The following is a 12,554-nucleotide window of genomic DNA, read 5'->3' as shown; positions in this document are numbered from 1 at the left end:
CGGACATCTGGATGATAGCGGTGGAACTAGGGGTGGGACACCCCGACTGGTCGGATATGGTATGGCCCGTGCGTTATTGATTCCGCAGCGCCAAAGTTTTCTATTTGCGATTAGCGATTTGCTCCATCTCTACTAGAGTACTGTACCTACATGAACCTCTAATAGCTATCGAACATAACGTCACACACAATGTTCGGCGCATTCAGAGCAACGAGTCCAGTATTCTCGGGTCTATTATGGTATGTAATTGACTAATTGTTCTATTCATTAAAAGGAAACCCTCCCATTGAACTTGCACACCAAGCGCCTACCTACATAACCTTCATTTGACATTACTATCGAGTGTTTCTAACTCGATGCTTCTCCTACAGGAAGAATCCATGGCGTCTTTCTAAGTTCCAGAAAGCACGGCAAAGACAACGACTTCGAGGCGTCGATGCGGTAATAGCGACTCTGGACAGCGCGCTGGCGAAGAAGGGGGAAACGCTAAAGGCGCTCGAGACGTGGAAGCAGACGATGCCTACCGAGGCCGAAATGGTACCCAAGGACAAATACACAATGTTTGATAGAAATGCGAAGCGGTATAGAAAGGGCATTCACAGTATGTCTCTATGTTGTTGTTGTTGAGCTTGGCCATAGCCATTGGATCTCGATATGCTAACCACGAGGAACAGAGCTCCCAAAGTGGACGAGAGTATCACAGAGAATAAACCCGCCTGGATATTAAGCCTGGGTATCATACGTTCCGAGTGTATCAATTTTCGAGGCGTCCTTGTTTCATCACATGGAGTTGTGCGCGTGACGTCAAGGGCCGGGTTATTTCACACATAGGTACACGATTACTAGGCTACCAACTATCGTTTAACTGATTGTACACTATTGCACTTGAATCAGAGGAGCAGATGGGCTTCTGTGTTTATATGAATGTTATGAATTCAAAGAGGGTGGTCAATGTATCGTGAAGCGAGTAGGCGAATATATCATCGGCATCAAGGCTAATTAGTGGTGGGCTGTCTGTAGCCATGTGTACTCTCATTATGGGTAGGTATTAATGAATCATTGAAACGCCATGAATAGCCTATCTAAGGCGACCGTAATCCTCTTCTGTATGGGGATCCCTATCTTTGCGTCTCTGTCCCTCGCGTTCTCTCTCTAGTTGGATCGCTCTGCCAAGGCCTCCTCTGCCTTCGTCAAAGTCATCTCGGTACTCGTCTCGGACCTGTCCACCAGACTTGCCTCGACCGTATTGGCGGCCTTCTTCAAAGCCTGGGTCCAAGTCGGTGCGAATGATTCGTTCGTCGAGCTTCGTCCCTCCTATGTATTTCATGCAGTCAAGACAATCTTGGTGCGTGTAGTATTCGACGAAGCAGAAGCCGCATGGCGTCTTGCTGATATGGTTCAATCCCATGATTAGGCGCTTGATCTCGCCACATTTGGAAAAAAGCTCGTAAACCTGCTCCTCGGTTGTGTAAAACGATCTTTAAAGGACCACGGGTATCAGTTAAGCAGGCCCAGCAACGGAGAGATGATGTGTGTGATCTTACAGGTTTCCAACGTAAACAGTTGTGGTGTTGGCCAGAGGATCCGCTTGCGGCTCTTCTACCTGGGCAGAAGCTCCCTCATTGTCGCCATCTCTGCTATCTCGTCGATCGGTTCGTCTTCGCTTATTCTATTCCCGGCGCCTGGTTTTAGCTTGCATCGAACTTATATAAGCTTGAAAGAAGGTGATGAAGAAGAAAAATGAAATAAGTTAGTTAGCTACCTTGTTGTTGTTGTAGTATGCGCTAGGGCGATCCAATCGGTCAACGGTTGATCGAGCCGGCATATTGAAGTATCAATGTCTATTTCATGCGCAAATAAAAGAGTAAGTAATAGATATGATGTGTAAAAGTTGGTACAGAATTGATACTAACAATTGAAATATATAGGTATGTACTACAGGTACTTGTTACTTCCTGGTACGTCAATTGAATTGAGGAAAAGGCTGAAGTTTTGGTTCCACTGTATAAGTTTCTAACGGCCCATGATTTGCTAATCGACCTGCAGGGACTGAAGCTTGAGCTTTGATGCGCGTTTCCTAGAATGTACTTAAGCTACCGTGTCAGGCAGATCGCGCTTGCAATGTCAAGTATGGATGCAGTTAGGTAGTCGGTACATATGAATGTACCTCAAGTTCTAAGGTCACCCAGGTACTTTTTTTTTTCTTTAATTCACTTTCTGCCACCCCAAATTCCAAATTCCCGACTACTACTACGACAACAACATTCATTTACAAGAACCAACAAAACTAAATCCTTGCTTCGACCTCTCTGCTTTCCCTTCTCCAACGGAATTTCAATGCTCACCCCAAACATCTTGAACAAGGCAAACGGAACAACAGCCTAGCCTTACCTGGGTATCTACTGTAATACCTATCCTACTTCGCTCGAGATATTGTATTCATTCCGATTGTCGACCTCCATAGTTCTAGATCGCCTTATCAACTGTAATACTGCAGCTCAGCACGCTTGTACTGGCTACCTAGTAGTCAGGCATGCAATTTTGCTATTGTGAGGGCGCACGAAAACTATCTCGAACTTGCTAAACCTGAAGAAAAATGCCCAAGATAAAAAGCTATACGCCTGGCTGGTTGTTACCGCCATCACCCGGTCACGACCTTTTCGTGCCTAGTCCGAGCGATGCCAATAGTCCCTCGTATAGTTCTAAGGAAGCCTTAAGGTCTGGTCCGCGACGAACCATTGCTCGCCGTGGTACCGAAGTCTTCATTGCTGTTGGAAAGGAAATCCGTTGGGCCGATCTCGTTTACTTGAAAGAGCGATGGGAGGAGAAACAAGCTAGAACTAGGGGTAGTGTTCCGATCAAGCGCGAGGATTCAGCTAGCCCTAGCGATGATGATATACTCAAGGACTCGATCGAGAATGAGTGTGCCGAAGGCTTCCGGGTAAGATGTTTCGCTGCGCATTCGTTTACGACTAATCAATACTAACGTTTTCAGACCATCAAAACTTCTGTTGGCAGTGACATCCAACAGCTCGTCATATCACCATACGCCAACTTTATGGCGGTTGTCACTACTCATACTATTCGCATCCTTCTCTTGCCCGACTCTTCCCATCTCACAGCACCAAGTCTCGAACCTATCAAACCAAAGTCGTGGACCTTGGGCCCAACAACCCATGTCATGGATCGGTCGCCCATCGCCTCAGCTATTTGGCACCCATTAGGTGTTAATGGTTCCGCACTAGTGACGGTCACTAAGGATGCTGTCATCAGACTTTGGGAGCTCTCCCAGAAAGATCGCTGGTCATTCGACTCTCCATCCCTTACAATTGACTTGCAGAAGCTTGCGGATGGTACATCTCTAGAGCAAAACTTTGGGCCTTCGCCTGATGTCACCAACAAAGGGTTCTCTCCGGATTCTGTCGAGATGGAGGTGGCCGCTGCATGTTTTGCCGGTAGAGGTTCGGGTGGGTGGTCGCCGATGACGCTTTGGATCGCGATGCGGGAAGGCGATGTATACGCTTTGTGCCCCTTACTACCTACCCAATGGGCCCCTCCGCCAACACTCATTCCATCACTCTCGATATCGATTGTTGGAAACCTAGCGGCAATTGAAGATGACCCGAATGTATCCGAACAAACGAAGCTATTAGCACAACAGCAGCTAGATTGGATGTCAGACCTTGACAACCAAGAACCCAGGATTATCGAAGGCCCCCCCGGAGAACCTCCCGCCGAAATATATACCCGCCCTGCAAGACCTGGCATAGTACCACGCTTACAAGGACCTTTTGACTTAGATTTAAGCCCAGAGAGCGAGGACGATTTGGATACAGAGCTGACAGACATCTTTGCCATTGGACAGAAACTTGACACTGACGAGCTGATGATGGGTGAAGAGGAAGAGCTCGAGATGGAGGACGTGGAAGCAGAAGGCTTATCCTTGTCGATTATCTGCTTGCTCTCGTCTAGTGGCCAGTTGCGACTGTGTCTAGACATGGACGGCGTTCAAGCCATGTGGCTCCCTCCCCGGAATAAATCCAAGGTTATGGGCCGCCTGTTCGGGTCACCATCCCTACTGACATTTCAGAGTATGGATATTTTGAGCTCCTTGGAAGTCACAGGCAATGCTTGGCCTATGTTCAGTTCTGATGTTACCTCAAGATATTCTTTTTACGTCACGCATCCCTCCAGTATCACTCACATATCCCTTTCACCATGGGTATTCCGTCTAGAAAGCGAAATCCAAAATGATTCACAAGCTGGGTCTGAATTCAGGATTGACCTACTTGTCAATGGGCAAAACTCGACTCGAGAACGCCTTTACACGAACACGGCTCTGGGCGATACACAACTACCCCTAGCAGCTTCGGTCGCTATTCGCGACCCTGATCTGGGCTATTTCTTACTATCTGCAACTCCGTTCGATCCGGTTGCTCTAACGTTCGATACGCCAGAAGATGACTTTACTCCCATCCGATCTACTTCGCCTAGTTTTGTAAAGGATGAAGAAGTACAACCCCTAGAATTCTACGAACCTCGTCCCGTCTTCCAGCCATCACATGCTTTTGATGTGAACTCTAAACTACCAGATCTACTCAGTCAGCTCCGCACTGGTCGTCACAAGATGATACTCAATCAGGAAGTTCGGCTTTCGCCACTGACCCTACAGCTCTTTACCGAAGCTCATAGAATCCTGAGTGACGAGACGCATAGACTCGGTATAGCGGCTGCGGAGGTATTCCGACGATGTATTCAGCTCCAAGCAGAATTGAAACAGCAGGTCAACAAGGCGAATGAGGTCAAGAGTAGAGTGGAGGCTATCACAGGAGAAGATCACGAAGAAAACGGCGAGATAGTGTCAAGCAATATGGCAATGGAGAGGCGGCTACAAGCAGCGAAGGAGAGAGGGGAGGCTCTCGGTCAACGGTTAGAGAAGATGCGGAAGTTGGTCAGCAAGGCTACAAGTCGCGAGCTGAGCGATAAGGAGAAGGCTTGGATCAATGAGGTCAAGGCCTTAGATACCAATTTACTTGGTTCTGCCGCAACAAAGGACGGGCCGACTCGGTTGAAACAAACGAAGAGAAGGTATGAAGAAGTTATAAGATTGAAGGAGGAACTTTTGGAGGAGGCAGAGAAACTGGGTGCAACGACGAGTGAGGGAGAAGAGAGCGTGGGCAGTTCGACGGCTGACTTGCGCATACCGACGGAGCTCCGAAAAGCAAAGGTTGGTCAAGTAAAGGGGCTTATTGAGCGTGAGACTGCGTTGGTGGATGCAGTGAAGGCGCGACTCGAGCGATTGTCGGTGCTTTCGTGAATGGGGTACGACAGATAGGCATGGCGTGGCATGGCTTACGCCAGGATGCATTATGTTGGAGGGATGTATCCTGTTGAGGAATGTATAAATGTGATACTACTGTCTAATGTACGTCCAGCTTATAAGCAGGGCGATTCGATCCAGTTTGTTCGTGGCAGGTTTGGCAGAATTGGGTACAGTCAGCATCATTCGTTGTTGTCGTGGCTCTCTCTTGGCGAATCTTACCGTCACTCATTGTGACATCTCGAAGGGAGTAGTCACTCAAATACCCAGTTGGGTACAGGTGAAGGGAAAGAAGGCAAGGAATATCGACGCCGATCTCTTGTCTTGTTTTTGTATGTTGCACCACAGGAGGCGGATCTCGGTAGGTTACCTCCAAGAACGGGGGGTCCAGAGGAAAAGCATCAGTCCACCTTGCAGCCTTGCCGTAATGTAGATACGCAGTTGACAACATAGAGTCAAGGTCCAACGCAAATAATCTGCTTTTGAGCCATTAAGCCATTGTCCTACCCTAGGACTTTGAGGCCTCAGAACACATTGTAGCATAGGTATGTACATATGAATCAGAAGGCTGTCTACCTAGGTAGGTAGGTGGGTAAAGGTACTATTTACTTGGTGGTACCAAGGTATATAACCCACCCCAGGATCTCTTCCTTTTCTTGAAAAAGGGGGGGGAAACTTGCAAGGTTCCTTGTCATGTCTTGGGATGGTTTCATCGTAGCTGAGCTGAATATATTACGGTGACCATTAGATATAGAATAACATTAAACCGACATTGTCAAAGTCCATCGCAAATCCCAACAATCTGGGCCGTCCGACAGTCCGACTGTTCGCCCTGTTTTCTATTGGCCCTCCTTTTTTTTATTTTCCCGGCAGAACAGTCTAGGGTTTGTTTTGTGCTCTATTCAAACCACCCTTGATGTGCTCACTGAGTTAGTTCACTGTACTCACTGTACTCACTAGGCACTCACCTAGGCACTCACTATCGCACATAATGTCCTGCCCGAACACTTTTCACCTGGACACCCTCCTCCCGGCAACCTTCACATACAGTATCACATACATATACTAAATATCTAGTGCCTACTACCTACATTCTTAGTACTCCCACGCACGCGGACACGCACGCGGACCATATGTATGGTGGCAAAATCATACCCAATTTCCAGGGTCTGCCGTCAATGATCAACGCTTGGTGTCTATATTCAACACATGCACCTCATAACTAGGTAGGTATGACCTCAGAGCCGGTACCCGTAGCTGCCGGCAGAAGAAAAGGTGCCTTCGGTGCTATCTTTCTCAGCATGTACCGGGAATACCAGGCAGCGCCGAGACCTGCTGTAAAGGCGATAAAAGGAACATTGTGTACCGTTGAATACGACGGCTGGTCAACTATTACAGCCATTGACGTATTAAGAGGACAACTATTTTATGGCATCTCATTGGTCATGAGAACTCGGGGAGGATCGGGAGTGTCAACAGAGCCATTACTATGCCCGTGTCCGCCTCACTTTAATGTGATATAGGTTACATGAAGCCAATTCCAGTTCCCGAAGCACGGGTAGGTGCAGAGTCTCACGTAGAGCCTACCTCGCACTATAGGGACGTTTGTAGGTAATATATATCCGTCGGAATTTTTGATTTTGAATCTTGAAGTAATCTTAAGGGGCCATTGCCTGATATATGCGAATTTGATCGATGCTCATCCGTCTCCACGATCGAGTCCTACGAACGCTTCATCATCAGTCTGAACACAAGATGGCGGGTCTGACAACGAGGTTCGATTACAGGCGTCAGATAATAGGCAAGCATTCTAGAAACACTCCATATGACCTCCTTGCCGTTCTTACTAACTTGGTCATACAGATAATTGCGAGTTACTTGTGGGTAAATATGACTTTATCTCGGTAATCATCACTTTAGACGACGAGGGTTGTTTCAAGGCGTGTGCGGTACGGTCTTTTGAAGACTCTCGTGAGGGGCTTTTGTACTCGGAGCCCTGCCGCGGGGCAATGGATGCTATTCAGTCACTATTCAACAAATCGTGTACGGCGGTTAACGAATACATCACCACCAACAACGGGTTCTCGTACCCTCCGGAACCCAAACTATTTAAGGACTTACTTACGGACGATGACGATACATTATCCACAGTCTCGGGGGATTCTGTGTCCACGACCGTCACCCTGTCGTATTGGGGCAGTGAGGACGATGAGGCAGCCCGGAAGCCAACTTCATCTGCTGAACCTGTTAACGGGCAGGGTAACAACATCGGTAAACGTCGTAGCAAGCCGAGCTACAAGCCAAGCTACAAACCGAGTAAACCAGTTACGGGACTCGGATCTTGGAGTCCGAGAGTTGGAAGCCCCGAATCCATCGTCTCTGACGATGATCAGCGTCGGCCGCCCTCTCGCACTAGATTCGCGAATTCCACATTCACACTATCATCACCTGCTGCTACTGCTTATCCCACGGGATGGACTACACCCCCTAGGCCACCGCAGACTCCTGTAGTTCGCCTGCCTTTGTCAAAACCCCAGTCTCATCAACTCGGTCCGCAATACCACGCACATCCACCACCACCGCCGCCGCCTCCGATTCCCGCGCAGCCATTTTCAGCACACCACGCCCCGACAGTAGCTGGGATGGGGTCCAGTAGCCCAACAAGCTCCGAAAGTACTGGCATGAAGCCCAACAATGCCACCACTATCCCGACCACGTCCCTGCATTACAAGGCTAGTGCACCGAACCTCGGCAGCGCGGCAAGCAGCCATAACCATAACCAGCACAACCATCAGCACCATCAACTTCATCGTCACGCGGCTAGTTTAGCACCAATGACGAGTCCTCAACACCAACCCCAGAACCAGCATCAGCACATCAGCCCTGGTAATGGTCACAACCAAAACGCGTACCGTCTCTACGACGTCCGCCTCAACATCCGCTGGCTCGGTCACGGGGAACAGCGGGTCCTAGAGAAGACGCGGGCGAGCAAGGGCGCGCTGCAGGAACTCGCCATCGCGTACGTGCGAGCGCACGCCTCGGGATTCGGCAAGAACAGCAGCACCAACAGTTCCTCTTCACAGCAGCAGCAGCAGGGTCACGGCAACAGCAACAACAACAACAACAACAGCGGCAATAGCAATAACAACACTGGTGAGCCAGGGTGGATGCTATGCGCCCGCGTGCGAAGCGCCTGCTTCGAGCCCGGAGAAGAGTACGACATGTCGACGTACCGTGGCGACGACCTGACCAAGCTCTTCAGCGCGCTAGGTGGCAGCAGCGCCAGCTTCCCGAGGTTCGAGATCGATGTTGAGGATTTTTTGGCATCGTCGCCGCCGAGGGTCGTGCAGGGACATCAGCAGCAGCAGCATTAGGGGTACCTACATAAGGCCTAAGTGTAAGGTAGGATGGGGGGGGGGGGGGGGGTTTGGCTTAGGTAGGGTCCGGTGTAGGTGCAGAATGCTGGAGGAAAGGAAATGAGGCTTTGCCGGATGGATATTTGGGCGCTCATGGCGATATGCGACCCGGGTATTCTCGAAAGCGTGCCAAGGATGCAGAGGCGGTGTGTGTCTAGTTATGTGCGAGTGAGTGAGTGAGTGCTCCAACTGTTGTTCATATCGTACCTGCTTTCCCCCCCTCCTCCCTAAGGGGCACAGCATATGGTGACGATTAAACAACAAGAGGTGGCTATTGGTTTAGTTTTACTAGATAAGCTTGGGATCATGGGAGTTTGCAGATCTATCTTTTCCTTGCACCTTTGTTTTTTCTACTAAGCTTTCGACTGTACGGGACGTTCCTTTTGCCTACTAGGTAGGTAGGCCACTTACATCATTCTCTTCACTCTGCTTATCCTATCCTATCCTATCCTATACTATACTATACCTACTTACATTGTTTCGAGACTGTTTTATTATTTCCGTTTAACGTATGGGACATGTGGCTATAATGGATGAGATGGATGGACGTGATAAATGGATGATGACTCGGACGAGGCGGTGAGGTTGACAACAACGAGATGAGATGCAAACAGCACATCACTTGCTGCTGGCTTTTCTTTTCTTTTCTTTTTTTATTATTATTTTTATTTTTACTTTACCTATCCAGTGTGATTGAAAGTCACTTTGTATGTGTTCATCGACCTTCTTATTACGTATTCAACTCCATGTTCTACCCATCTCATGATGTTCCGTTTTTTTGGTCTGTGTTTTGTTGGTGGACCTCAGCAGTCATAATTTATAAATATATGCAGTCCCAAATAGGGGTCCATCATTTTCTTTTGGTCTCAAAGCAATTTGTAAACGCGATCTTATTTGCTCGATCTCATTCGTAGCTCTCTGATCATCTTCACTCCAAGTCCAGTCACATAACGTCGTTTCGCGCGCTAGTATTTAGTATTGAGTCACTAGAAAAGCTGAGAAATGCATCTTCGTCACTGCCGAATACCCGTACCATAAGCTGTGGAAAGCTCTACATAGTACTATGCGTACGCCGGCCAACTAACCTAGGTAGGTACCCAACTCAATATCCACAGCGTGTCGTTCCAGGCCATCGGGTTACCATGGGACCATGCCCAACAGCTACGATGCCGCAATACGAAGAGGCCCACTTAGTCATTGAATGTCATGGCCGGCTTTTGCACACGTCAGACTAAGGGTCACGCAAGATGCCGGCCGAAGCGGTTGGTCTTTGTGCTGTTGTAGACCAGCAACTATATATGTCTACTTTAACAATTCTTCTCTCCTTCGACTTCATGCATATCCTACTTCAAGAACCACTCGACTTGTGTGCAGAAAACCAAATCATCACCAACCGGAACGCCTCGCAACACTTTTGGGACCAACGCAGGAACACGCAAGACACGCAAGACACGCAAAAACACGTAGAAGCAAACACGCAGAATGGACCCTCGCTACGGTAGTCCCGTCTACCAAGACGGACGACAATATGGGGGGGAGTCTACTTCTTACTACGGCGGACAACCCCAGCCCCAGCAGCCCCAGCCCAACGCACAATATGGGTATTCGCATCCAGGTGGTGCCCCGGGTGGGCCTCAAGGATATGGTGGTCAGCCAGGATATGGTCAACAACCACCACAACCGTACGGACAACCACAACCAGTATACGGACAACCACAACAACAAGGATACGGTGGTCAGCCTAACAACCCGCCCTATGGAGATGTACCCTACGACTTCCCTGGAGGAGATCGATACGACGATCGTCAACCGCACCACTCGCCCTCCCCCTACCACAATGGAACCCCGTACCCCCCACCTAACAACATGCCCCCAGGCGCTGTTGGCCCTGGAGGGGATGGAGATCGTGGTCTAATGGGAGGTCTGGCCGGCGCGGCCGTTGGCGCCTATGGGGGGCACAAGATGGGGCATGGGATCATAGGAGCGCTGGGCGGAGCCTTCGCCGGACATAAATTAGAAGACTACGCCCACGATCGCCACGAGAGGAAGGAAGAGGAAAAGCTGCACCACACATCCTCCATCAACTCCTCCTCATCCGGCTACTACAACAGCAACCACAACAACCACAGCACCCACAGCTTCCACAACCCCTCCTCCGACCGCGGCATCATGGGCCACAACGACGGCAACTTCTCGTCGACCTCGCACGACATCCACCTCGAGGGCGACTACGACCTCAGCGCGAACTGCCGGCTGCGCGACGGCGGCAGCCGCACCAGCATCGTCAACCTCAACGACGTGCTCAGCAACCAGGACGGGCACTTCCGGTGGAAGCAGCCGGGCGGCGGCTCCGCCAGCGTCACCGTGCAGTCGGGCGACACCCTGCGCAACATCGCCTCGCGCTTCAACGTCTCCGTCGACGACATCGCCCGCCACAACAACATCTCCGACCCCGACCGCATCTACCCGGGCCAGAACCTCCAGGTCCCCGGACGCGCCACCGGAAACTTCGCGTCCTCCGCCAGGGACATCCGCCTCGTCGACGGGGGCCGCGTGCTCGAGGCCGAGCTGCTCGACGTCCACGGCAACTGGCACCGCCGCTCGATCAACCTCGACGAGAGGATAAGGAACGAGGATGGGTGCCTGCGCTTGATCTAGAGTTGCCGCCTACCTGACCTACCTACCTACTTGGACCTAGTGTAAGGAGAAAAAGGGAGGAACGAATGGATGATTTGATGAAAGGGGAGGGCTTTTTTTTTTTTTCTTGAAAATTAAAAAAAAAAATCCTTTCTTGTTTTTCAGTGATGGAATATCAATTGGAAAAAGGGGAAATCCATCTATTCAAGTTTTAGGAAGCTTTCCAAGATTATGATATATATATATATATAAAAAAAGTAAAATAAATTTTGGATTCCTTCGCTCCAGGTCCTCCACGCCCACCTACATACGTTCTTAATCCCCTAGAAAGAATCTCGTGAGAACGGCTTGTAAATCATTATATAGGTATAGTTAGCAAGAAACCTACCAAATCCATAATCTTTGACCCTAAACAAAGATTTGGTGATAGCTTCACAATCGAAGAGTGCCTAGTATTACCTGCATGTAGATGATGAACACGGGAAATAGGGCCAGGAAGCACCAAGCAGGCCAAGTAGAGCGTAGTCAGCTGATTTGATCAGCTTAAGGACTACCTACATATACATGTACTAAGTTACGTATCTGTATAATCATTCGTAAAATGCATGGCATCCCAAGTAACTGTCTTCTGTCCTACCTTGTTATGAACTTAAGAGATACTTAAGAGATACTTAAGCTAGCGAATTGTTACTCGTACCTGTCCTATATACACAACCTAGAAGAGCAACAATGGCTTCAAAAATAGGGGGCCAATAAACTCCGTACCTAGCTCAAGAAGACCGCGACTTTAACGTGGAAGACGATTTAGAATAAAACCAGACTAGAGCTTACAAAAGCGATGTATATTGATTGACTTTCGAAGATACCTGGGCACCTATTTGATAATATTCGACAAAATAGAGCACCGGTAGATTTGCTCAAAGTGGTGCACTCTAGTAGTATGTATACTACTACGTAAGGGTGCCTTGGTCCCTGAATTTATATTTTCGCTTCACATCTTTCCCATCTCTCCTTCAAACCAACAAGTGGCGCTGCCGGTCGACAAGAGCCTCAACAATGGTTCATCCATATATACGAATCTAGGCTCGTGTTACATCATCGTCACTTGAGATCTAGTTATTCAAACAAACAACTGTGTCCTAGGCGGGGACTTGTCCAAACCCGAGTCTATATCGCCTACA

The 12,554-nt window shown here is 49.1% G+C and overlaps 5 protein-coding genes across 5 annotated transcripts; 4 read left to right on the top strand and 1 right to left on the bottom strand.

Moving 5' to 3' along the window:
- Nucleotides 1-189: 189 nt before the first annotated feature.
- Nucleotides 190-727, top strand: GGS25DRAFT_517786 (mitochondrial ribosomal protein L31; the record flags this gene model as incomplete). The annotated part of the gene is made up of 3 exons (XM_049263434.1): nt 190-239; nt 372-601; nt 675-727. The coding sequence occupies 3 exons, from the start codon at nt 190-192 to the stop codon at nt 725-727; spliced, it is 333 nt and encodes a 110-aa protein (XP_049119654.1).
- A 110-nt stretch (nt 728-837) lies between these two features.
- Nucleotides 838-2,088, bottom strand: GGS25DRAFT_105084 (RNA-binding domain-containing protein). Its single transcript, XM_049255997.1, has 3 exons — nt 1,763-2,088; nt 1,545-1,669; nt 838-1,478 (listed from the first exon to the last, which is right to left on the bottom strand). The coding sequence occupies exons 1-3, from the start codon at nt 1,823-1,825 to the stop codon at nt 1,079-1,081; spliced, it is 588 nt and encodes a 195-aa protein (XP_049119653.1). The 5' UTR covers nt 1,826-2,088; the 3' UTR covers nt 838-1,078.
- A 403-nt stretch (nt 2,089-2,491) lies between these two features.
- GGS25DRAFT_105055 (uncharacterized protein) lies at nt 2,492-5,369 on the top strand. The gene is made up of 2 exons (XM_049255996.1): nt 2,492-2,941; nt 2,996-5,369. Exons 1-2 carry the CDS (start codon nt 2,597-2,599, stop codon nt 5,315-5,317), a joined length of 2,667 nt encoding a protein of 888 aa, XP_049119652.1. The 5' UTR covers nt 2,492-2,596; the 3' UTR covers nt 5,318-5,369.
- A 1,706-nt stretch (nt 5,370-7,075) lies between these two features.
- Nucleotides 7,076-8,694, top strand: GGS25DRAFT_517783 (uncharacterized protein; the record flags this gene model as incomplete). Its single annotated transcript, XM_049263433.1, has 2 exons — nt 7,076-7,109; nt 7,184-8,694. 2 exons carry the CDS (start codon nt 7,076-7,078, stop codon nt 8,692-8,694), a joined length of 1,545 nt encoding a protein of 514 aa, XP_049119651.1.
- Nucleotides 8,695-9,632: 938 nt separating this feature from the next.
- Nucleotides 9,633-11,536, top strand: GGS25DRAFT_528804 (carbohydrate-binding module family 50 protein). The gene has a single exon (XM_049265224.1). It carries the CDS (start codon nt 10,219-10,221, stop codon nt 11,392-11,394), a length of 1,176 nt encoding a protein of 391 aa, XP_049119650.1. The 5' UTR covers nt 9,633-10,218; the 3' UTR covers nt 11,395-11,536.
- Nucleotides 11,537-12,554: the final 1,018 nt, after the last annotated feature.

Source organism: Hypoxylon fragiforme, assembly GCF_022984875.1.
Source record: "Hypoxylon fragiforme strain CBS 206.31 chromosome Unknown GGS25scaffold_2, whole genome shotgun sequence".
NCBI lineage: Eukaryota > Fungi > Ascomycota > Sordariomycetes > Xylariales > Hypoxylaceae > Hypoxylon > Hypoxylon fragiforme.
This window is presented reverse-complemented; position numbering and strand designations above follow the sequence as displayed.